General features: G+C 48.6%; 1 protein-coding gene across 1 annotated transcript in view; it reads right to left on the reverse strand.

The window, feature by feature from the left end:
• The window catches only part of LOC147662588 (nipped-B-like protein), a 309633-nt gene that overhangs the window by 174818 nt on the left and 109162 nt on the right, over window positions 1-25653 (reverse strand). The window contains exon 3 of the mRNA XM_086951061.1: window positions 14559-14658. Within this exon, the coding sequence (XP_086807187.1) occupies window positions 14559-14658 (100 nt within the window). The remainder of the gene's footprint in view (window positions 1-14558; window positions 14659-25653) is intronic.

Below are 25653 nucleotides of genomic sequence, written 5' to 3' on the forward strand. Positions count from 1 at the left end.
GTATTTGTTGTCTTCTGAGATGTGCTGCTACCACTGCTAGGCACTTTGTGAATACCCGTGGTGCCGTGGTCACTCCGAATGGAAGGACTTTGAACTGGTAGTGTTGTCCTTAAAGTACAAACCTTAAAAACTTTCTGTGAGCAGGATGTATGGGGATATGGAAGTAGGCGTCTTTTAAATCTAGGGTTGTAAGGAAGTAGTCTTGTTGCAGCAGTGGAAGTACTTGTTGTAGAGTGATCATATGAAAATTATCTGATTGTATGTAATGGTTGAGGGGCCTGAGGTCGAGAATTGGCCTTTGTGTTCCATCCTTCGGAATTAGAAAGTACAGCGAGTAAACACCTGTTCCTTGTTCTTCTAGAGGAAGTTTTTGAATAGCATATTTTTGTAGAAGTGATAGAACTTCCTGTTGAAGCAGAGTCAGATGGTATGTAGACATTGGACGCTGCCTGGGAGGTATGGTTGAAGGGGTTGCTGTAAGTTCTAGGCAGTAGCCATGTTGGATAATCTGTCTTACCCACTTGTCTGTTGTAATGGAGTTCCAGACAGGCAGGAACTGTGTTAATCTGCACCCTACAGGAGTGGAATGCTGCGGGGGAGCAGAGGGAAGTCACTGTTTTGTGGCGGAAGAGGATCGGTTGCTATTGTTACCGCGACCTCTTCCTTGGTTATTGGCTCTGTATCCTCCTCTAACGTATCACTTGTTAGAGGAAGTTTGTGATTTGAAGAATGTTGTAGTGCCTGCTCCAGTTTGTTTGGAGCCTCCTCTGTAGAAGGAGCGACGAAAGGAGCTTTTAGCTGGTATGGACTGTAAAGCCCCCATAGACTTTGCGGTGTTGGTATCTTTCTTCATTTTTTCCAGTGTAGGGTCTACTTCTGGGCCAAATAACTGGTTCTGATTAAATGTTTGGTTTAAAATGGTGGTTTGCACTTCTTGTTTAAACCCTGAATTGCGTAACCACGCATGTCTCCCAAGTAGGACACTGGTGTAGGAGAGTAGGGTCTGCAATCCTATGGCCAACCCCGATTTTTGCTTTTTGCTTCACTGGTTTACGACTTTCCCTGGCTGTGGGCCTGCTAATCAGACCCACAGCCTAGCTGTTCTCTCTCTAAATTGACAAGCATGTACCTTAGGTGCATTTACCAATTGGTACTGGGCCACCTTATCAGTCCCAGTACAGTGTACTATAGGTACCCAGGGCATAGGTATAACCAGGGCCTACCAGGGGCTGAAGCATGTATTATGCCACCCCTGGCTGGCCATCTAAACAGACAACTGGCTGCACGACAGCTGGGGCAAGGTGGTGTAATCACCCTTTGCTTTAGATATAGTTCCCTATATCTAAACCTAAAATGGACACATATATTCCTATCAGTCACTCCTATAACAGGCCTTATCAATCCTGAAGGCAGAGTGCTTGGAATTATGTGAGATGGGGCTCTGGCATGAGCTGAGCCCGTTTGCAGCTTGCGGAACCAAGTCCTAATAGCTGTTCCATGATAACGCTATATCATATACTCTTAAGTGCATTATGAACCTCGCGGTCAAATGCTAACTTTGGTATAGCATTATCAAAACATGTCGAGTAAGGTGTCATACGAATTTGAATACTACCCCCTCGCCAATTCTGGCGACGGGGGTAGCATTCCACCCTTCTAGAGGGACACGACATGTATGTAACTGTGAACCCCGGTTAAAGTTAACTCGAGCCCCAGCATCACAAAATGGATGCTGCCACCACAGACACAAGTCTGACCTCCTGCTGCTGGGAGTCCTTCCAGCGAGGGAGGCTTGGACAAAGGGTTTCCTGTCTTGGGAGGTGCTAGCACCACCCCAGACAGGATTTTGTGTATTAGGTAGGACAGGGCTGAAAGGAATGAGACATGCCTGGGGCACACAAGGTGTCCCTGTGCATACTCCGGTCTAAACCAGTTCCTGGGGCACTCCAGCCCCAGAGCTGGCACAAGACCGGACAAAGGATAGGGGGTGTAACCACCCCCCTTCCTGGTCCCACCCAGGGGAGGGACCTAGTCGTAGTGCAGCCCCCTTTAGCTGAATAAAGGTAGGAGCTGATCCCATTCCAAGTTAGATTAATCTTGACAACTTCCACGAAGAACTCTTGACCTTCGCCCTCCTGAATATCAGAAGACTGAAGAATCTCCCCTATGGTCAGGGAGTGACCATCCTGCTCCGCAGGCACCATCAAGCTCCTGTGCGGTTTGCTGCAAGTCCTTCCTTCCTAGAACCAGACGACCCAGCTCGACGAGACCCGGACCTCCAGACTCCTCTGACCTCTACCTACATCCACAGCACAGCTGGGACCCGTGGGTGCGACGAGCAACTTGGAGACGGCCATCTTGAAGAAACCTGCACAGCGCTTCCAGCACGACCGCCGAGGGATCCTCGAGTGAGTGCCCTGGGGTCTGAGAAGCCCCAAACCGACGCAGCTCCTGCATCAAAGACCAGCCCCCCCAGCATCCACGTGATCTGTGTGGAGCCCCTTTTGCCTGGTTGCTGCTTTCCCTGTTGTCTGGTCACTTGCCGGCTGGCTAGTGACCTCTGAGACGACGACCCGAAGATTTCAACACTGCTGGTCTGGTCCCCTAGACTGGCCCTTGCTTCCTTGTAAAAGAGAAGCACCCCGGACCCTCCTGGTCCGCGCCAGACGCCATCTTTGTTCCACCACGTGGCTTGCACTTGCCAAGGCCTGTTGACCAGATCGACAATCCAACACCGCCAGCAGCAGCAGACTACGTGGGACAGCTCGTGCCCCCAGCCTGGTCGTAAAGAACAGCTCCTGGTCCGCGCAGCTACAGAGAGAAGCGTCCCTTCCTCCACCTGATCGCGGCGACAGTATCTGGTTCCCTCCTGGTTCCAGCACCGTCACTGGCTAGTGACCGAGACTCTGTCCCCTTCCCTTCCAGGACTACTTCTTCCTAGTTCCATCCTTGGAACCACCGGACTCCAGCAACTACTTGTTTCAGGCTTCCTCAGGATCAACGCAGCAAACTCGACACCACTTCAGCCCTATGCACCTGCAGCCTGTGGGTTAGGTAACTAAAGCTTCTAGGTGCTGAAGTCAGTGTTCACTATCCTAGTGTCCAGGTCCACTGTTTTTCCTCCATCCAGCCGGGTTCGTCCGGAATCCGTAACTCTTTAAACTGTAGCATCCATAGACGTTGGTACGCATCTTGCGTGAGAGTTTCCACTCTGCACGTAAGTCCCGTGGGCCGCCTGCTCCTTACTTACCTAGTTGGTAGCGTAGTCCCAGCGATCCTCCAGCCTCTGGATCTCCTTACAGTATTTTCTTTCCTCGCATTCCATTGTTTCAAGTATATGGTTTGTCGTGCCCCTAGGGCACCATTGTAAATCGTGCAACTTAAATGCAAATGCTACTTACCAGTATGCATCTGTTCTTGGCATGTAGGGCTGCTGACATTCATATCTGTGCATAGATCGCCGCCTAGTGTTGGGTCCGGATGATTGCACATTGTTGTCCTGGAAGAGTCTTCGAAGTATCACGAGATAGGTGGCTCCTCCCCTGGACTACAGTGCGCATGAGCATCGCCTCCATCCCCAGATTGTTTTTAGCCATTAGCAGAGATGGAGTGAAGTATGTGAATGATGCCCATGCTAAGAGCATATAAATATATGTAAATGAATGCTGCAGCTGCTACAGGCGCCGGGGAGGAGGGCGGGCGATATGAATGTCAGCAGCCCTACATGCCAAGAACAGATGCATACTGGTAAGTAGCATTTGCAGTTCGAGGCATGTGGGCTGCTGAATTCATATCTGTGCATAGAATACATAGCAGTCCCTCCATTAGCGGCGGCCGCCCGTGCCAGCTGCAGCCGTCTGAAAAAGCGTTTTGAGAACAGCCTGGCCAACAGCTGCCTGTTGTTTAGAGTGCACATCTACACAGTAATGCTTTGTGAAAGTATGTGTGGTTGACCATGTAGCTGCCCTACAAATATCTTCTAAGGGAATGTTACCCAGGAAAGCCATAGAGGCCCCCAACTTTCTAGTGGAGTGGGCTCTTGGTGGAATTGTGAGAGTGCGTTTAGCTTTAGCATAACAGATCTGAATGCATTTCACTATCCACCTAGCGATCCCAGCTTTGGAGATAGCGTTTCCCTTGTGGTGTGAGGCAAAAGCAACGAAAAGCTGCTTTGTCTTGCGAAAATCTTTTGTCCTGTCTACATAGTACATCAAGGCTCTTTTAACGTCAAGGGTGTGGAGCATCCGCTCCGCCAGCGTCTCTGGGTTCTGGAAAAACACTGGCAACTCAATTGTCTGGTTCATATGGAATTGAGATACCACCTTGGGTAAGAATTTAGGGTTAGTGCGGAGCACAACCCTGTTAGCGTGTACCTGGAAGAAAGGTTCTTGGATGGTGAGCGCCTGCAGCTCGCTAACCCTCCGTAGCGATGTGATTGCTACTAAGAACGCAACCTTCCAAGTTAGGAACTGAAGCTCACAAGAGTGCAGTGGCTCAAAGGGAGGACCCATCAGTCTGGTGAGAACCACATTGAGGTTCCATTCTGGAGCTGGTGGTGTCCTTGGTGGAATGACTCTCTTGAGTCCTTCCAAAAAAGCCTTGATCGCAGGGACCTTAAAGAGCGACAGATGTTGCCTATTCTGGAGGTATGCCGCCATAGCGGACAGGTGAATGCGGATGGAAGAGTACGCCAAATTGCATTGATACAGGTGGAACAGGTAACAAATGATGTTTTGAATGGAAGCATCTAGCGGGTCAATATTGTGGTTAACACAGTAGATCACAAACCTCTTCCATTTAGCCTCATAGCAAGCTCTAGTAGTGGGCTTCCTTGCCTCTCGAATGATGTCCATGCAATCGGGCGGAAGATTGAGGTAGAAAAACTCTAGGACTTCAGGAGCCAGATCGCCAGGTTGAGCTGTTGCGGATCTGGGTGCTGAATGTCGCCATGGCTCTGCGTCAGAAGGCTGGGGGTGAGATGAAGCCTTTGATGCGGTACCACGGAGAGTTCCAGAAACGTGGTGTACCATGGTTGGCGAGCCCATGTTGGAGCAACCAGGATGAGAGTCATCGAGTGCTGCCTGAGTTTGCGTGCCACCAGCGGTATCAGAGGTGCTGGGGGAAAAGCGTACGCAAATCTGCCTGACCAGTTCATCCACATCGCATTGCCCTGTGATTGCGGGTGTGGGAACCTGGTGGCGAAGCTTTGGCATTTTGCGTTCTCTTTCGTGGCGAACAGGTCTATCTCTGGATGACCCCTCTTTTGGAAGTACGGTTGGAGTACTGATGGATGTATCTCCCACTCGTGCATTTGATGGCTGTGCCTGCTGAGCAGATCCGCCATCTGATTGTCCTTGCCTGGGAGATGCTCTGCCATGAGGAAGATGTTCCTCTGAATGGCCCACTTCCACATGCTCTGAGCCAGATGAGACAGCTGTGGAGAGTGTGTGCCTCCCTGCTTCTGGATGTAGTACATGGCCGTCATGTTGTCCGTCCGGATCAACACGACCTTGTTGCACAGATGTACTTTGAACGCCTTTAAGGCCATGAAGACTGCCATCAGTTCCAACACATTGATGTGCATCTTCCTTTGCTGTAGTGTCCATAGTCCTTGCACCGTGTACTGGAGTACATGCGCTCCCCATCCCTGGAGAGAGGCGTCCGTTGTCAGGACAATCTGTGGCACAGGCTCCTGGAATGGTCGGCCCTTGCAAAGGTTTTGTGGATTCCACCAATGCAGAGAGTTGTATGCCCGACCGCTCACCAACACTAGGTCTGTCAGTCGCCCATGAGCCTGAGTCCACTGACGTGCAAGGCACTCCTGAAGCGGACGCATATGTAGTCTCGCGTGCGGGACAATGGAGATGCAGGAGGCCATCATGCCTATCAACTGCATGAACACCCTCGCTGGAAGCGAGTGTTGAGGTCTGAATCGTTGGATCAGCGCCTGAATACTGGCGATTCTCACTGAATTTGGCTGCGCAGTGGCTGCCAGAGTGTTGATAGTCGCGCCCAGATACTGTCGCACGTGGGCGGGCTGGAGATGGGACTTGGGGTAGTTCAGAGAGAATCCCAGATCGTGCAGGAGATGAATGGTGCGTGACACATGGTCGACACACAGTTGTTCTGTCTTTGCTTGAATGAGCCAGTCGTCCAGGTAGGGGTAGACATGGACGTTCTGGCGTCGGAGATGCGCCGCCACGGTCGCCAAGCACTTTGTAAATACCCTCGGCGCCGTGGTGACCCCGAACGGCAGAACCCTGAACTGGTAATGCTGGTCCTGAATCGTGAACCTGAGATACTTCCTGTGGGAAGGATGCAGTGGGATATGAAAATATGCATCTTTCAGATCCAGCGTAGCCAGGAAGTCCCCCTGCTGAAGCAGAGGGAGCACTTGCTGTAATGTGAGCATATGGAAGTGCTCCGAGAGAATGTACCAGTTGAGGGGTCTTAGGTCCAGGATGGGCCTGAGGGATCCGTCCTTTTTGGGGATTAGAAAATACAGGGAGTAAACCCCTGTTCCCCTTTCCTGCAATGGAACGGGCTCTATTGCCCCTTTTTGCAGCATGACTAGGACTTCCTGCTGCAACAAGGTCAAGTGCTCGCCGGACATAGGACGGCTTCTTGGGGGTATGTTTGGTGGAATGGAAGTAAGTTCCAGACAGTAACCGTACTGGATAAGAGACTTGACCCACCTGTCCGTGGTGATGGATTTCCACGCGGGCAGGAACTGCTGGAGTCTCCCTCCGACCGGTGTTGTATGGTCGGGGGGCAGTGACAAGACGTCACTGTTTGTTGGCGGTGGTGGACCTGGAGCTGTTGTTTCCACGTCCCCTGCCCTTGACGTTATTGCCTCTGTAGCCACCTCTACCCTTGTTGTTGTATGAGGGTTGGGTGTTACTTTTGTAATACTGGGTGGACTGCGATGCCTGACCCCTTGAGGTGCCTCTGGAATTGGAGCGACGAAAGGAACCGCTCCGAAACTGCTGAGACTGGAGGGCCCCCATAGACTTGGCAGTGTCCGTATCTTTCTTCATCTTTTCCAGCGTCGCATCCACCTCAGGGCCAAATAGGTGGTCAGGATTAACAGTTTGGTTCAGTATTGTCGTTTGAATATCGGGCTTGAACCCTGAAATTCTCAGCCAAGCATGCCGTCTAAGCAACACACTAGTGTTGATTGCCCTGGAGGCCGTATCAGCCACATCTAGCGCACATTTAATGGATGCATTTGTGATGAGCTTGCCTTCCTGAATAAGCATTTCTCCTGCCTCCTTGTACTGGTCAGGCAGGTGTTGCAGCAGTATTTCTAAGGTGTCATAATGAGCCCTATCATAGCGTGCAAGTAGGGCCTGTGTGTTTGAGATTCTCCAAATGTTTGCTGCCTGTGCAGCAATTCGTTTCCCAGAGGCCTCGAAGATCTTGGACTCTTTGTCTGGGGGAGGAGCGTCACCAGTGGTCTGCGAGTTCGCCCTCTTCCGAGCGTTGGATACAACCAACGAGTCCAGTGGCAAGTGTCCCTTGATGTATGTGGGATCCGAGGGCGCTGCCTTATATTTTCTGTCAATGCGAGGGTTGATGACACGCGCCCGGGTGGGCTCCCTGAAGACCTCCGTTGCGTGTTTTAGCACCCCCTTAAGCATCGGCAGTGTCTTGACTGACTTTTCGGCTACTGAGAAAGTGTCAAATAAAAAGTCCACATCCACCGGGTCTGAGTGCAGCTCGACGTCGTGGTTAGCCGCAGCTCTCTCGAGGAGAGCGTTGAAGGCCGCTGAGTCCTCCGTCGGTGAGGTCTTTGCCGCAAACAGCTGCGGTTCCTGACCCGATTGCGGGTCGTCCGGGTCGGCTCCGGCAGACCAAGGAGCAGGTTCCTCCTCCGGATCCGAGTACGCCGGATAGTTGTACTCGTCGTACTCCTCATCGTCACCTTCCCCTGCATTAGAACGAGTAGGAGAACGTTCTACATGTGTGGGAGACGAAGGCTCCATAAGGTCCGAAGCACCCGTCGAGTCCTTCTTGTTCTTAAGAGGAATCCGAAAATGCTCCAGCACCGGTTCCGCGGTGATTTTTGTCTTGAGGAGGGACAATTTCCCAGTATTGGCGTCGATGACGACCTCTCGGCGCTCTTCCTCTGCGAGTGACTGGAGCCGAGGCTTCGACACCCCTAACGCCGCCTTGGACGTCGATGTCTCTTTCGAGGGCACGTCCGCCCCCTGCTTCGGAGCGAAGGCCTTCGGCGCCGATTTCGGCGGCAGGGTGTAGCGAATAGGCGTCTGCGCCTTCGCCGGCTTCGATGCGGGCTTCGGCTTCACTCCCTCCGGCTCGAGAACTTCAGCGCTTCGAATCCGTTGGAGGGATTCCACTACCTTCTTCGCCAATACCGGAGAGGGCTTGACTGGCTTGTGAGCCCTCCCGGAGTCGGAAGTCGATTCTGCCGGGGGCAGCGTCTTCGGAGTTGACACCTTTCCATCCTTGGTTCCTACGGTCGGAGCCGGTACAGCCGGAGCCGTGGAATCGCTTTGGCGCTTCTTCGAAGCCTTTTTTGGGTCGTCGACCCCCAATGTCTTCGGCGCCGACGCAGCCGCGTCGGCCGCCTTTGGTTTCGGCGTCGACCCCGAGGCCCTGGGGTCGGCCATCTTGGCGTGGCTCTTCAAGTCGGCCATCTTGATTGCCTTAGGTGTTGACACCTCCCGAGCCTTCTGCCCCATCAATGGAACTTTCACTTTCGGTTTCGAAACCGACTGCGTGGATCCCGATGGCTTCACTTTCGCTTCCTTCAACGGGAGTGGCCCCTCCAAAATGTCCGTGGCCGGGCCGAGAGGCGGGGCTGCTGGACTAGTAACGAGGTCTTGGGTAAGGCCCGAAGGCGATCCCTCGACCTGGGCCGTGTCTTGGGGATTAACCCCTGAGTCAGTTTGGGGATGCTCTTCCTCCGAGCTATCCCCCACGGTGGCAATGGCCTCATCGTCGTCCCCTACCTCGTCGCCGGCTTCATAAAAGTCTGCATCTTCCGCGTCGCCGGTTTCCTCTTCCTCCGACGCAGGGTTAGAGTCCGAAACTTCAAAACCTTCGAAGATGTTGTCCGGCAGGCTCACAGGGGGTTCCGCCAACTGGGCCTGGAGCCGAGCGGCGCGACGCTGCTTTAGGGTCTTCTTGCACCGGAACTTTGAACAGGCCATACACCTGGTCTCGTCATGTTTCGGTGATAAACACTTGTTGCACACAGGGTGCACGTAGAGGTGTGAATATTTGGAATTGCACACCGGGCACTTCTTGAACGGAGTACGTTCCATGATAGGAACTTCGAGCGTCGAGTAGGCCCGTCCGCGCCAAGAGCACGCGGAGGGGCAGATTGTTCAGAGCTGAGAATAAGATAACCCGAACGAAACAGTACCGACGCCCAGCCTAAAGACCGTTAGGTCTCAAGTAGAAACAGAAAAGTACAATCGGTTCCGACAGCGGGACCGAAACACATCCGAACCCAATGGCGGAAAAAAACAATCTGGGGATGGAGGCGATGCCCATGCGCACTGTAGTCCAGGGGAGGAGCCACCTATCTCGTGATACTTCGAAGACTCTTCCAGGACAACAATGTGCAATCATCCGGACCCAACACTAGGCGGCGATCTATGCACAGATATGAATTCAGCAGCCCACATGCCTCGAACCGTATTTTTCCTAAGAGTTTGTCATGTGATTAGCCCTCTGACCTCAAAGAGTTCAGAGGTGTATGTTAGTTAATAAACACTTGTTTATTTTCATAACAACCTGTGTGGTGTCCTTTCACTTGGTATTCAAGGAGTTATATGTGGTAAAACAGCTGGCTTCACATGCCAAAAGAGTTTAGCCTAAGACTGCTTTGTCCATGCTACCATTAGGATAGCTGGTCTATAGGGTTGACGTACAACCAATCACCATAAGGGTTGTTTGGACTGATACAAGGTGATCACTAGAACTAGTGAGCATCATATATCAGGCCAACTTCTCACAACTGGTATTTACAGCTCTAGATGCTGTGTCTGCGACATCTAGCGGGCATTTTATTGAGGCATTGGATATTAGCTTGCCTTCCTGTATAAGGTAATTTGCTTGATCTTTGTACTGATCTGGTTGGTGCTCAAGTAGTTTTTCTAATTGATCATAATGAGCCCTATCGTAACAAGAGAGGAGGGCTTGTGTATTTGCTATACGCCAAATGTTTGTAGCCTGTGCAGCTATTTCTTTACCAGACGCATCGATTACTTTTGATTCTTTGTCAGGTGGGGGTGCTTCGCCAGAAGTTTGAGAGTTTGCCCTTTTCCTAGCATTGGCCACAACTAATGAGTCTAGTGGTAGGTGTCCTTTAATGTAGACTGGATCTGTGGCTGCCGGTCTACATTTTTTCTTGATTCTAGGGTTTAATATTCTAGTGCGTACAGGGTCTTTAAATACCTCTGGAGCGTGTTTGATGACCCCCTTGATCATGAGAAGAATTTGAGCAGACCGCTGAGACTGCTCAAAGGTATCTAGGAGAAAATCCTCCTCAATGTCATCGGAATGCATAGGGACTCCATGGTAAACAGCAGCTTTGTTTGACAGATGATCAAAACCAATGGTATCTTCTGGAGAGGAAGGTTTGATGAGTATGAATGCGGTTCAGGAATGTCAGGCACATTTTGTGGGTTTGTAAAGTCCCATATAGGCACATTATTGGGGTTTGAAAAGTCCCATATACCCTCATATACATGGTATGAGTCAGGTTCTTGAATGTCCTCCCCTCCACCCAAATTGTATTCATCATCATTCTGCTGTGGGGAATGTGATAATGGAGAATGTACAGGAGAGATTTGAGGGGATATGTGAGGAGGAACAGGAGAAGAAGGAAGAGGAGGTATAGGAGAGAAAGGGTGCTTAGGAGATGTTGCACAGTCCTTTTTCTTGGCACGAACCACAGGTGTGTGTGGTGCATCTACTGGTCTCTTCTTGTGAGGTGTAGCACCTACACGACCTGTCTTTGGGTCTTTGTAGTTTTTTTTTTGTCGATAATCTGGTCTAAAAAGTTCCTCCTCCTCTACAACTTTCTTGGGCGTCGATTTTTTCGGTACCAGGGGAGGTGTTATAACGTCCTGTGACAGTTTCCGATGCCGACGGTGTCATTTTCAGCTTTGTAGGCATGTTCGAGAATTTGGGCACCTCGGAATCAGGCTTTGTGTTCTTTGGCGCCGAAGATGTAGAAGTGGACGGCTTCGGAGCTGGTGCTTCTTTCGGTACGTCTTTATGTTTCGGTGCCGGTTCTATTTTAGGCTTTGGTGCCGAAGGGTCTTTTGGCTTCGGCACCGAGGCATCTTTATTTTTTGGTGCCGATGGAAGAGGCTTGCTCGGTGTCGAGGCACTTGAAGGCTTAGTTGGTTTCTTCGGGGCCGAAGCAGGTAATCGGTCTCGACTGGGCCCTTTGGCGGAGTGCTGACCTTTGCCTTCAGTTTGGGCAGAATATGTGGTGCAGGGGCAGTAGTACTCACGCGCTGACCCGATGGAATGGAGTCATCTGAGTTGTCTGCCTCTGATACGATCTGGAGATCAGGGGAGTCTTCTTCGGGAACGAGGGGAACCTCTTCGTCGAAGATGTCTTCCGGTGCTGGAGCTGATCTCCTCATTTCGTTTCGACGGGCCTTCCGATCCCGGATGGTTTTCTTCAATCGGAAGGATGCACAAGCTGTGTAGGTCGACTCGTCGTGTTCCGGCGATAGACAGAGGTTGCAGACCTCATGGTGGTCGCTATGTGGAAACTTTGCGCGACATACCAGGCATCTTTTGAACAGAGTTCTTTCCATGTGGTGTAGGCCGCACGGCGTCGGTAGGCCCGACAGCCGCGTCGATGACCGGAACGGAACTGATGGCGTCGAAAGTATTGTAGGGTAGTTTTTAGAAGTTTGAGGAAGTTCTGCGCATCGAAGTTTCTGATAAGTGTTTTTCTAACCGGAGCGGAGAAACTTTCATCCGAACCCAGTGGCGGAAAAAAACAATCTAAGGATGGAGCCGATGCCCATGCGCAGTATCGTCCAAGGGAGGAGTCACCTATCTCGTGACTACAAAGACTTCTTCCAAGAAGACAACAACCTGCAATCATCCGTGCCTAACACCAGGTGGAGATATAATGCATAGTGTACAATCTGCAGCTCATATGCCTCGAACATGAAGGTCTCCAAGAAGAGTTACGTGCAAGGAAAGCTCTGGCTTTCCCATATGTCTGCATCTGTAAGAGCTGTTGCAGAACCTCTTGTGTCTTCGCAAGCCCACCAGTAGCTAATCCCACCAAAGGCGCAAGCAGGAGAACTTAAACTGAGCTCCAGATATGTCTGGTGGGATATCTCTCATGAGTGACCACATCAGTGTTTGAGGGAGACTTCACTGGAAAGGGGAGTGTTTCCCCAGAGTCTCTCAAACTGATCCCTGCTTATGGATGCTGATGCACGTGAAATCCATGAGCAAAGACTCACTAAACATCTTTGTGTCAGCCCCCGTCCGTCCCCACCCCTGGGCACAGCTGCCATTTCTGTTGTACCTCCTGCTGCCAGGGGCTTTTTAGCGGTACCCAATGTCAGCCCACTTCTGTCATTGATAATTTAACGTGCCATTTACATTTTACTTCCACAAAGCACAGCATACATCAAGTGGCAATGGGTTAACACTTCAGCTACTGATTAGATATTCAGCCATACATGTTTTGCTATGGCCAACATATTTTGGAGGCCATTGTGAGTGGGCCAAAGCATTGCACTGGCTGTGGTGGGCTAAAGCTAATTTTTTATTGCTAAATAACTGAGCAGTGGCTGAAGCCATAGCCTTATGATGTATGCCATGCAGCGTAGAATTAACATATGAACGATACAGCGACTGATTAATGTCTAACATATGCCTACCCATTTTCCCAAAGATATATGGTGTGCTGAAGTAAAATGTGAACAATAACTGATCAATACTTGACGTGGGCTGACCCTGCCCTAAGCTGTGGTGGGTGAAAGCAGAGGGTTAAATGTTGCAAATGGCTAACTTCCCTGTGAGCCAACTGCTTTTGACTCTTTCACAAGAAGCACACCTCAAAACGAAGTTTCTCCTACAGTCAAGTACAAATTTGGCACAATGTGCTTTTGCCTTATTCGGTGAATTGGAACTTGAACTAATTTTTTTATTTTCTCTTAGATTTTTTGGAGAAGTTCTCTGCAGGGTTGGATCTTTGGAAAAGCGCTTTTAGTCAGATAAGTGTGAGCTCAGAGTCCTTTGTTGTTGTGATCACACATTACTACACTCCCACAACATTGTAATCCATTTTCTGTTCATAGCACCCATACACATCATTTATTTCAGAGTACCCCTGCATTCTGATGCTAGAAAGCTTTAGATGGAAAAAGCAGATGGTGTCTCGTTAGATAACTGCTTCCGAGGCTATAAATAGAATAATGGAGAACACAGATGCAGGATCGGATACGGAGACAATATTAGAGGGAGAGTCAGAGTAGAATCAGGTTGATCTTTCATTTGCAATTCCTTCCAATGAAGACATCTTCTAGAGATTCAGAGGAACCTGGCCATGCCCCTTCGCAAGCAAAAATTGTGAAATGGAGAGCTAGAGACCAGCTGACCAGAGCAGGGAGATCCCGCACCAAGCACTGGTAGAATGCTCACTTAGACTTAATTAGGTCAGTAAGTAATTCCCACATTCATTGGAGATGATGGGTGTAAGGTTAATTTAGAAAAAAAATTGTTTACTGACTATATTGTTCAGGATGCAGGTGGCTGAGGAAATTGTGCAGCAAACAAATTTGCAAGCCAAAGAGTTTAGGGGAGAATGAAGGCACTCTGGCACCTCACTTTAGCACCTGAGGAATCCCACTTCACTTGGGAAGTTGAAAACATTTCTGAGCCTAACGCTGTACATCAGAATAGTGTACAATCAAAACGTACGGCCGTACTAGTCTACTTGTACAGTTTGGGCAACACCCAGTTTCATATCAGTCATTAGCAGACATTTAGGGGATAGTGGTTGGAGGGTTTGGCAGTACCAGCACATGGATACTAGCAACACTTCCTCGTCACCAGCACCCAAGTGGTGACCCTTTCCAGGACAGAAAATAAACACATGCTTTGAGTTCACCCAGTCTGTAGGGGGCATCTAATTAAGTTCCTGTGTGGGGTCACAATGATTTTAATGGCATTTTGTCCAGAAGGTGTGCCAGAGAAAACAGCAGCTACCACATCACCCTTATTGGCCAGCACGTTAGATGCCACTGCCACAGCACAATCCATAGGGGTATCCTGATGGCACTGCTGAAGTGGTTCCAACCATCAAGATGGGACCAGAGAACGTAAATGAAGGTGGACCCATCCACCTCTTTCTGACAAAACCCTTGTTAATACCCTTCTCTAAGTGAGGGCCTATAATCTGACAATGTCTTGACAACAAGGTACTAATAAATGCAATACTACCAGTCCAAATACATTTATAGGGCTATGCATATTAGAACAATTGAGCTGTGTTGTTTAGAAAGAGAACTACATTGAAACATTAGAATAAATCCTATTACCTGGAAGGGCTATGAGAAATAGTGGTTTGCTGATAATTGGAAGATGCAGGACTGCCATGAATGGAATTCTGAGAAAGCTTGTACTGTGGCATCAGCATTCCTGAAAAGAGAAAAAGGATAACTTAACTTCATGGTGATTCTGCTTACCCTTCCATTTTCACAACTGCTGAAATTAATGGAAGGCAAACTGCTCATATAAAGAGACTGGCTTAAAAACTCTGATCAGTGCGCACCCCCTACCCCAATATGCATTTCTCCACTCTCAAGGCATTTTGTTGCCCATGCAAAACTCAAGACTCCACAGTTCCTTTAGTTTTCATGCCGTGCAATACAAAGTGAAACCAACAAACTGATTAGGTCCACCATTTAACTTCTCAGGTAAACAGAGGCATTCACAAATGTTTAATTGCACAAATGGTATTTGATACATTAAAGCTAGCTTTGCTAGCTTTTTCAACGCGGAGAGAAAAAGAAGCAAAAAAGGGCTGCTTTCTGTACAGGAATCATATTTAGGTGAACTGAATGTGACGCGGAAAATGTATGAGTATTTCCAAAAGTAAAAACTGTCCCTTATCAATTCCAATGGAAGCACTTCCCAGAAGGCGGAATGATACAGCTAATACAATGAGGTGACAAATACTCCTGTGGGCCACAGTCCACTATTCATATTTTAAATAATTAGTAGCAGGTACACAAACAGTGGTGTAAAACTAGACCAAAAAAGCATTTCAGCGAATGGACAGTAATACCATATTTAAGAGGGAGTGCAAGGAATAAGAACAGAAAGGCTACAATGTTAATTGAGTCTTAATTATATGCTTCTAATATTTCTTCCGCAATTAGCTGAAACCCGTTTTACAGTATAAACCCTCACTACGAGGAGGAAACGCTTTGTAGGCTTAGGGATCAAGGAAAATAATTTGTACAGGAGAAGCAGTAAAGACTCAAATTACTCTGTAATTTACTACTGAAATGTTAAATTCTACTGGAAATCTCAACATTTGCCAAAATCAGATATGTATATACAGAATTATTTTAAAAAATGGGGCGGGAATCTATCAAGCACTCAATATGATAGTGAAATTCACTGAAACACCTTGAGAAAAAAAAAATGCAGTTTTCTCTTGTATTATTCCCATGTGGATACGGGTATATACTCCAAAGGTTATCTTCTCGGTGGTACCTAAAGGCAGTGGGGCACGTTATTTCTGAAACATCAATGGCATGAACCTGTAGAATATGGTGCTTGGAAACAAGGTTTTCCACTGTTGATGTATCTGAGCTCCTTAATGTCCCGAAAGAGTCCTGGGCTGAAGAAACTTGATGCATAATACAAATAGTCCTAAACTAGATTTACTGAGAAACCAGTGCGCAAAGCAAGGAATTAAAATGCAGGAGTAAACAGGCTCTTAGCACCATGTCACCCAGGAGTCTACAATTAGTAACATTTGCAATACCATAAGACAATATTTAGGAAGTCCTGATTTGCATTATCAAATTTAAGAAATCATGCAACTACCTCTGCAGTCATACCTTAGGTAACATTGAAAAGTTGAGTAAAAAATGCCAACCCTTGTTAAAGCCAAGATGAATGGTGAAGAAGGGGTTTGAGGAGGAGACGTGGCATTTTTAATGATCCTCACGATCATCAATTAGAACTTTACCCGTCATTGAGAGTGTTGATATTTACTCTGGATTTCCTTTTATAAATTTTCTGTGACAACCACTAGATCATTCCAACTCCCGGTGGCTTGTGACAATTTGTTGTTGATCCATTCCTGGAAAGGTTGCATGTATAGTTCACATATATTATGAGTGGTATGCATGATGGCATCATGTCCATTAGTTTAATTACTGTCCTCACTCTCAATCGCCTTTATCCTCCTTGGGACAGGGTAAGTGCATGCTTTTCTTGAATTCAAGGTCGCTCCTAGGAACACCTACTTTTGCTATGGTTGTAATGGCTATTTCTTGTGATTTATGGAGAAACCCAGGTTTTCCAGAGTTGTGATTACTGTTTGGATGTCCCTGACATGTGTCTTTTTTTTCTGTTTCTACCTTCACTAGCCAGTCATAGGTTAGGTATACATGTTTTCCTTTGCTTCTCAATCAGGCTGCGACTGCAGCAAGGCACTTGGTAAAGAAACATGGTGCCGACTATGCCAAAGGCTAGTACTTTAAATTGGTAGTGTACTTTGTCTAGAACGAATCCAAGGTACTTTGTGTCCCTGATGCATAGCGATGTGTAGGTAGGCATCTTTTTTTTTTTTTTACTTTATTTTAGTTTTTTATTGCAACAGCAAAACAATGTGCCCCCCCCCCCCCCCCCGGAATTGGCATCATACAATACGTGTAGACAGTTTGTTCACCTCATTATGGCACACTTGGGTACAGACATCACAGATCGTGCTGCGTTCTCAGTAGCAAAGCAATTCTTATGAACATCCGGAAATATACGTGCGGATCCAGCAGGGCACTATCCCGGATCAGACTCAACCACCCCGCTCCCACCTCCCTCACCGTCAGACCCGACCCCTCAGACGTAAAGAGCTCAGCACTCGTGCCATCCGAATCACTGTTGGATGTAGGTAGGCATCTTTGAGACCTAGTTTGGCCATGTAGTCTCATTGTTTTAGAAGCGGGATCACTCATTGGAGTGTTGTCATTTTGAAGTGCCTCGTACATATGAATTTGTTCAGGAATTTGAGGTCTAAGATTGGTCTCAGAATTAAATCCTGTTTTGGAACCAGGAAGTATGGTTAACTTTTTGTTTCTTTCCTCTGGTGGTACTCTTGATTAAATTCTTTCGTAAGAGTTCCCTCTCCTCCTTTCTTAATTGTTACCTTTACCCCTCGAAATCTTTTGTGCTTTCGAAGGACCTTTGTGGAGGTTCTTTGGCAAATTCTATGCAATATCTGTGACTTCTGTTTAAAATCAATTTGTCTGATATTATTGGTTCACACTCTTGAGAACAACCCTATATTGCCTCAGACTGGTGTTCTGTGACGGCTTGTCTTGTAGCCGGGCAAGTCACTTGCTTGTTGCTTCTTCCTCTCCGGGGTTTGTCCTCTTCCCCTTACTTGCACCTGAAATGGCTGACTGGCAGGGTGTTATTACTGTTGGTACGTGGCTTGCTGTGTAGCTTGATGAGAACTGTCATACGGCTGTTGTTGTATTTGTGTGAAAGGCGCTATTCTTCCTCTTCTGAAAGAGCCTCTGAATTGGGAGAGCTCCCATCACCTCGGTCGTTTCTTTACTCTTCTGATTTGTTGTAAGAATCCGTCGACCACTTGTCCGAACAGGGGGTTCCTGACAAAGGGCATGTTGATGATGTGGACTTGCAAATCTGGTTTGAAGCCGAAAACGCTTAGCCATGCATGCCATCACAGTGTAGTGCCGGTGCACAGCTGCCTGCAGGCAGTGTCTGCTGCGTATAGGGCTGCATTCAGAAATGTTTTTGCAACATTCAGTCTCTTCTGCATGACTGCTTTGGCACTCTTCTTGAACTCATCACGAAGGTGTTGGATGTGGGACTTTATTTTGTCCCTCTGTTGGTGGCCGTACCAGTTTAGTAATGCACTAGAATTTGCAATTCGTCACTATTGTGGGGCCACCCTCTCCATTTTTCTAACCACCATGTTCAGTCTTTTGCTCTCTTTCTGGTGGTGGTCCTGTGGATGTTGCTGCGCCTTCTTGCAGTGGTGACAATTGGAGTCAGCTAGTACATTACCTTGTATATATTTGGGTTCCTGGATTGAGGTTGGCACATCTGCTCACCCCTTGGTGTTACTGTTTTTGCAGTTGCACATTCTTTAAATGCCTCTTTCCCCTGGACCAGTATGCTGAGCAGCATGGGTAAGTACAGGTAACCCTGTTGGCTGACAGTGTTTCCAGAAGGAAATAAGACTCACCCTTTTCATACTCCAGCTGTTCACCAGAAGTCGCTGCAGCCCTCTTGAAGAGGCTGTTGGTGGTGAAGACCTTGAATGGATAGCGGTCTATTCCTTATTCAGAGACTTCAGTACAGAGTTCGTTCGACGACTCTTCTTCAAATCCTACTGCCTTTTCAGGTTCCAAAATACTCTATAGGTTCTTCCTGTGGCTCTGATGTTGCAGGAACCTCTGTGGCCAAGCAGTCATCTTCAATGTAAAGTGGTATCAGTTTTGACACGATTCGTAATTACTTTGAAGAGTTGTCAAACATCTTTCACATGATCGTTGCCATTTCAGTCTAGAGCCTTAGTCTCTTCCTCCTGTGCCTGTTCATCAAGTGTCGCAGAAGGTCTCTTTTTAGGTGTCGACGCCAAAGGTTTAATCCTCTCCTTTGCTCACTCTGTACCAGATGGAACCATTGGAGGCTTTGATGGGGTTTTGCCTGCATAGGTATCCCATGGTCGGAATCTGTGGGCCTCTTTGGCTGGCATTCAGTCAGGGCCTTGCGGGGTCTGATTACCTTGTCTACCTGGTTACCTTCTTCTAAATCTGTTTTTGCTTGACTCTCCACTGTGTGCCCTTTTTTGTCGTTTCTGGACAGGCCCAAATGTTTGATACCTGTGACTTCTGGCTGGCCATGGTGTAGTGTTGGAGCCTTTGTCGTCGACATACCCTCAAGGTCTTCAGCATGAATGCAGCACAGGCCTCATCTCTGTGGTCTTGTGGGAGACAGAAGTTACAGACCTCGTTGGGGTCTTCCAAAGAACTTGTGATGGCATTTGGGGCAGAATTTAAAGGGGGTATTTTAAATGTCCCTTACCAGTCCTCATGTCTCTGGCAAGGTCCCTGGTCTGGAAAGGGAAAGAAGGATCCCCTTCTCTCTCGTATTTCACTTCAATAGTTTTCAGAGATTCTGTTAATTTTCGTCAAAGATGGTTTTTTTCTTTAGAACATTCGGATCTCCCATCTCCAGAGGCAGAGAACCTGCTGGAACAGGCCCAGGACCCCCATTCCACCCTGCCTGTTGCAGTACTACATTGCGGTAGTGCTGCCTGTGACAACCTGAATCAGCTTCCCTTTGATGGGGGGCCATGAAGGCCCAAATGGATTACTCAAATAAATAGCTGGCTGATGTGGAGCAAGATCTCTTCTGCAGATGTTAAGCCTGTATTTCCACCTCCCTAGATGACCCTCCCCAACAACTCAGCAGGGGCACGTTGGCCACAATTATGATCTAGTTGGGGAGGAGGTAGCAGCTCACAGATCTGCACCGGTGTCCAAACTGACCTGCAGTCTTCCTTGGCAGGCAAATGGAGTCGGACAGAGAGCCCAGATGCAGAACTCACTGGTTTGAGATTCCATTGCAAAGCACAAATGTGCCACCTGGCATAGTGGACGAGGAGGATGCAAAAGACTAAGAGTCCAAGAATCCTCAAAGCCAGCCTCAGAGACCCAGGTATGATCCTGAAACCTAGCAATTATACCCTGAATGTCTGGACTTTCTGAGGTGTATGGGGAAGCCTTGAACGTCAGTGACCAGATATGCCTCAATGAACTGAGGTCTCTGTATGGCTCAGTTGGGACTTCAACACGTTGATGGTAAAGCTTAACTATGTCTAGAGCTCAGCTGTGGTCCTGAGGTATTCCATGACTGACTGCAGCAAGACAGCCTTGAGTAGCCAGTCATTGAGGAATTGGAATACATCTACTCCAAAAAAGGCCCATGACCACCACTATTGCTTTGGTGGACACTCAAATGGCCTAAGAAATGTCCAAGGAGTGCACAGCAAATTATTAGTATCCCTGCCCCACCTTAAACCGCAGTCAACAACTGTGGGACTGGAGGACAGGAACTTGGAAATTTGAGTCCTGCAAGGTTACGGACATCAACCGGTTTGCTGGGTCTAGGGCAGATAGAATCTGAGCCAGCATGAACATTTTGAACTTGTATTTGTGCACGAAAGAATATAATGGTCAAATGTCTAGAATAGGTCTGAAATAACTTTAACAGCATCCCTTGGCTTTCTCCTGCTCAAGGTACCCCGGGAGAGTAAAATATTTATCTCATGCATCAGGAGTGTCAAGTACTTCTACCAAATTTGCTCTGGTGTGCAAGGCAGCTGGGATGGGGAGAAAAAGATAGAGTGTAATCTGTTTGGATGATTTTTTAAACCCAATCTGCTAGACATGATGGATCTCCAGCCAGGGAGGCAACTGTGTGTCTTGCCTCTACCGGCCTGACATGAATCATGAACAAAAAGCAGCTTTGTTACTGCTGTAGCAGGAGAGGAGGAATTGGAGTACTGCAGGCCCTGCTGCCCCTGTGTGGTGACAGCAAAGGGCTGGGCTGTCAGCTATACCGCTGGGTTGGAAGGCTGAAGGTACCCAAAGACCAGCCATGTTGAACAGCCTCTGATTTTCCTAATGTGATCGGAAATTATTTTGCTGAGGTCAATAGCCCCAAAGAGCACCCTGGGCGGATCAGCATTTTTTTAAATCGCTCTACCACAAAGCCTGCTTTTCCCTCTCCAAAGACTCTCGGCCCATCGAAGGGCATATCAGTTAGGTGTCCATCATTACTTGAGAATCCAATAAACCTCAATGAGTGCCTCTTGAGCAAAATACTAGGGCAAACCCCTGCACCCAAACAAACCCCTGCACCCAAACAAACCGCTGCACCCAAACAAACCGCTGCATCCAGGCCCACACAGATTACGTACTTCATCAAATCCGTTATGTATAGTCTGAGCCAGAGTAACTCTGGGGTGTTGGGACTGCCAGCAACAAATTGCTGGTCATGTATGACAGAGTTTGCATAGACCTACCTAAGGAACAAACCCCATTTATAGACTTAAGTGCCAGGCTTGTGGACAAAAATATTCTCTTGCCAAAAGCATAATTCTTCTTGGATTCCCTGTCTGGAAGTGGTGTCCGGAGTACTTAGGATTGACCTAACTCAGTACAGTGTGTTCTGTTACAAAGTCTGGATCACTGACCAGAGGCTGATGCTGCCAAGATATTGAAGGCTGGCCAGCGGGCAAGAATAAGGCTTGGACCATGTAGCCATCCGTGTCAGTAAGGGCATATTATATGGGGAAAAGGGCTCTGATGAGCTCAGCCTTGGATGCTGAATTTCTGTTTCAAATGGAGGGCAACTTAAGATCTAGTACCTCTGATGCCCTTCAGACAATGGCTGCAAATAAGGCACTTTATTTGGTCGGTGGCTCATGTGAAGACTCAAGCTCAATTACAGGGATTGTGCCTACCCCATTTGCATTTTGCAAATCCAGGTATGGCATATCAGCAGTATAATGAGAGGGAAGTAACTCCTCATTCATTATCAATCTATCCTAGGGGACTCTTTCTCTTGAATACGCTCAGAACCATTAAGAGAATAGAACTTCAGTTGTGACGCGGCAGAGGTACTGGGTTAGTCAGAAGGCATAATGAATGGTTGTGCATTTGTAGTCTCAAAGCAGGACATCAGTCAAGCTTTTGCTGACATCAGTTCAAGGCCTGACATAGGTGTTGGCAGCAGGTCATATGGCTGCACAACGGGAACTGGTGTGGATCTAAGAGACCAGAGTGAAAATCTTTAGCGGACTCAGTAAAGGCCATTTATTGGCCCCAAAATGACAAACTGCATCGGGGGGAGGATCTGCCACCGACAATCAGATTTGATATGCTCCTTTGCCTTGCCATCTTCTTTCCCCTGTTTCTCTCTCTCTTTTTCATCTTCTCCTCTCTCTCTTTTCTTGTTCCCGTTGGTTCCTCTTGCTTTTGAGATTCTTTAATATCCATAAAATTAAACCTGACTACTCCTTTTTCTGTTTTGTACATGTTTTCGAACTGATCCATAATGCTGCCTGGCCTCCGGGATGTACGGCTGAATAGCGGTGTACTTGTATTAGTAAATAAAGGTTTTCCAAAAAAAAAAAAAAAAACAGATTTGAGACCTCTGGGACTCTACCACAAGGGACCAGAATTGCACCAAAGATATGCAGCAGACCCACCATTAAAGGAGCTATTTGCTGCAGGGTCGACACTGGCCCTTGAACATCTAGGTGTCTCTGGACCAACTGAGGAATATCTTCCTAAACCAGGGACAAAGGAGTGCAATGTTTATCTTTATGGACTGCCCCTTTTCTTTCGATGAGGTATGGGGTCAAGTTCCGTATTGGCTTTTTTACATTTTGATTTGGACCCCGATTCTCCTAAAGACTAAAAGCAGAAAAGGTATCATTTGCAGGAAAGGCATTGTGGCTGTAAGAAAGACAGGAGCTTCAACTAGGACCTGCTCTTGTGTTTTGCGATGTTCAGTTTTGTTAGGCTACGGTTCAATTTTGGGTGCATGAAGGTGCACATTGCAGAGTAGTGAGTACAGTACAGGCACTAAAGCCAAAAAATTAATCAATCAGGTCCTAATTGTACAGAACGTCAATTCTAAAATTGTACAGCTCAGCTTATCACCAGAGACAGTATCCAGGTGCTGTGCTGCAGGTATCAGTCAAAGAGCCAGTATTGCTTCCCTTCCTTAAGTAGGTCAGCAAGGATGCGGATGTGGAGGGGGAAGGGCGTTCCAGGCTTTGGCAGGGAGGTGGGAGAAGGAGAATACACCGAAGCGGCAGTAGCGAATGAGTGGAATCTGGGCGACGTGTGTGGAGCAGAGATTCCTGTGAAGTCAGTGGAAGTGAAAGGCGGTGGTTCATGTAAGCTGTTCCTTGGTCGTGGAGGACTTTGTAGGTGTGGCTCAGAAGCTTCAAATGGCATCTCTGCTGGACGGAGAGCCAGTGGAGGTCCTTCAGGTGATGGGTGATGCGTGGCAACTTGCGCAAGATGAGGATCAGTCCAGCGGCTGCGTTCTGGATTGTCTGGAGTCTTTGCATGAGTTTGTTGGTGGTACCTGCGCAGACTGCATTGACCAGTCAGCTGATGAGGGCCTGCGTCACCATTTTCATGGTGCTGATATGTAGCCCCTTGAAAACTTTGTGGAGCATGTGGAAGCAGGCAGAGGAGACAGCACATCATCTGCGATTCCAATCTGGGGTAAACGATTGATGTGAGTGATGGGAGACTGTTGAAGGCCGCAGAAAGATTAGTCAAGATCAGGGCAGCTGATTATGCTCTGTCGAGTAGTGTGCAAATGTCATCTGTTGCGGCGATCAGGTCTTTCTCAGTGCTGTGGTTGACTCTAAAACCAGTAGGTTGTTTCTCTCCAGGTTTTCAATTAGTTTAAGGTTGATGGCCTTCTCCAGGACTTTGGCAGAGAACGGGAGTAGAGATGGGACGGTAGTTCTAGAGTTCGCTGGGGTCTGCCAAAGGTTTTTTGAGACGGGGTCTCACTGTGTGTTTCCAGGCATCTGGAAATGACTGTGCTTCTGGGAGATGGTGTTGAGCTGATAGCTGATCAGGTCTCTTCCAAGGTAGAAATGCAGCTGAGGGCATGCGTCGGTGGGTGCTCTCGAGTGGATGGAGTTCATAAGTGGTTGTGTTCGGTGTGCTGAGTTTTTCCCCAGACGGTGAGCGGGTGGTCGACGGGATGCTAAGGAGGTCAGATGGAGTGGTGGACTGAAGTTTCTATAGATGGTAGCTATGTTGTTTTGTGGAAATGGTCGGTGAGGGCGTTGCAGAGTTCCTGGTTGGGGGGTGAGGGGGTGGGTGGGGGGGGGGGCTGTTCAGGGTGGGGGAGTTTTCAGTACCTGACAGGCATGTGAACTCTGACAATGGTGAAGGGTTCCTTAATTTGGTTAGCGCTGGTCTTGATCCGGTGGGTCAGTGTAGGAAGCTGGCTCTGCATATACTATACCAAAGTAAGGTATAGTGTGCACAGAAACCCGAAGGTAGGCAGAGGTAAAAGTAGATAATACCTTACTCTCTTTATTTGTGGTAGTGTGGGCGAGCAGAAAGGCTTTATCAGAGTGTAGTGTTTGGCATTTATTGTACACACTCAGGCAAGAAATGTCACACTCAAAGAATAAGCTCAGACCAATTTTTTTTCTTAATCAATCAATCACAGGCATTTATATAGCGCACTACTTACCCCGAGGGTCTCAAGGCGCTGGGGGGGGGGGGGGGGGGGGGTGCTGCTGCTACTGCTCGAATAGCCAGGTCTTGAGCTTCTTCCTGAAGGAGAGGTGGTCTTGGGTCAGGCGCAGGTCGGTCGGTAGGGAGTTCCAGGTCTTGGCGGCCAGGTAGGAGAAGGACCTTCCTCCTGTTGTCGTTCTTCGGATGCGGGGGACGGCGGCGAGGGCGTGGCTGGCTGATCGGAGATGTCGTTTGGGAGCGTAGAAGTTGATGCGGTTGTTGAGGTAGCTAGGGCCTTGATCGTGTAGGGCTTTGTGTGCGTGGGTGAGGAGGCGGAAGGTGATTCTTTTGTTGACGGGGAGCCAATGCAGGTCTCTCAGATGTCCGGAGATGTGGCTGTGTCGTGGGATGTCGAGGATGAGTCTGGCTGAGGCGTTCTGGATCCGCTGGAGTCTCTTCTGGAGCTTGGCGGTGGTTCCGGCGTAGAGGGCGTTGCCGTAGTCCAGTCGGCTGGTGACGAGGGCCTGGGTGACCGTCTTCCTGGTCTCGGTGGGGATCCACCGGAAGATCTTCCGTTGCATGCGCAGGATGTTGAAGCATGACGAGGAGACGGCGTTGACTTGTCTGGTCATGGTGAGGGAGGAGTCCAAGATGAAGCCCAGGTTGCGTGCGTGGTCTGTCGGTTTGGGTGCGCTGCCCAGGGCGGGGGGCCACCAGGAGTCGTCCCAGGCGGAGGGCGAGGAACCCAGGATGAGGACTTCCGTCTTGTCTGAGATCAGTTTCAGGCGGCTGGTCGTCATCCACTCGGCTACGTCTTTCATCCCTTCGTGAAGGTTGGCTCTGGCGGCGGCGGGGTCGTTGGTCAGGGAGAGGATCAGCTGGGTGTCGTCAGCGTAGGAGATGATGTTGAGGTTGTGTTGGCGTGCCATGGCCGCGAGGGGGCTCATGTAGACGTTGAAGAGGGTGGGGCTCAGCGAGGATCCTTGAGGGACGCCGCAGATGACTTCGGTGGCCTCTGACTTGTACGGTGGTAGACGGACTCTGTGTTCTTCCGTCGAGGAAGGAGATGATCCATTCCAGTGCCTTCTCCTGGATTCCGACGTTGCTGAGGCGCTGCACTAGGGTGCGGTGGCAGACA

The sequence above is a fragment of the Lissotriton vulgaris genome, unplaced genomic scaffold, assembly GCF_964263255.1.
Source record: "Lissotriton vulgaris unplaced genomic scaffold, aLisVul1.2 SCAFFOLD_2343, whole genome shotgun sequence".
Classification (NCBI taxonomy): domain Eukaryota; kingdom Metazoa; phylum Chordata; class Amphibia; order Caudata; family Salamandridae; genus Lissotriton; species Lissotriton vulgaris.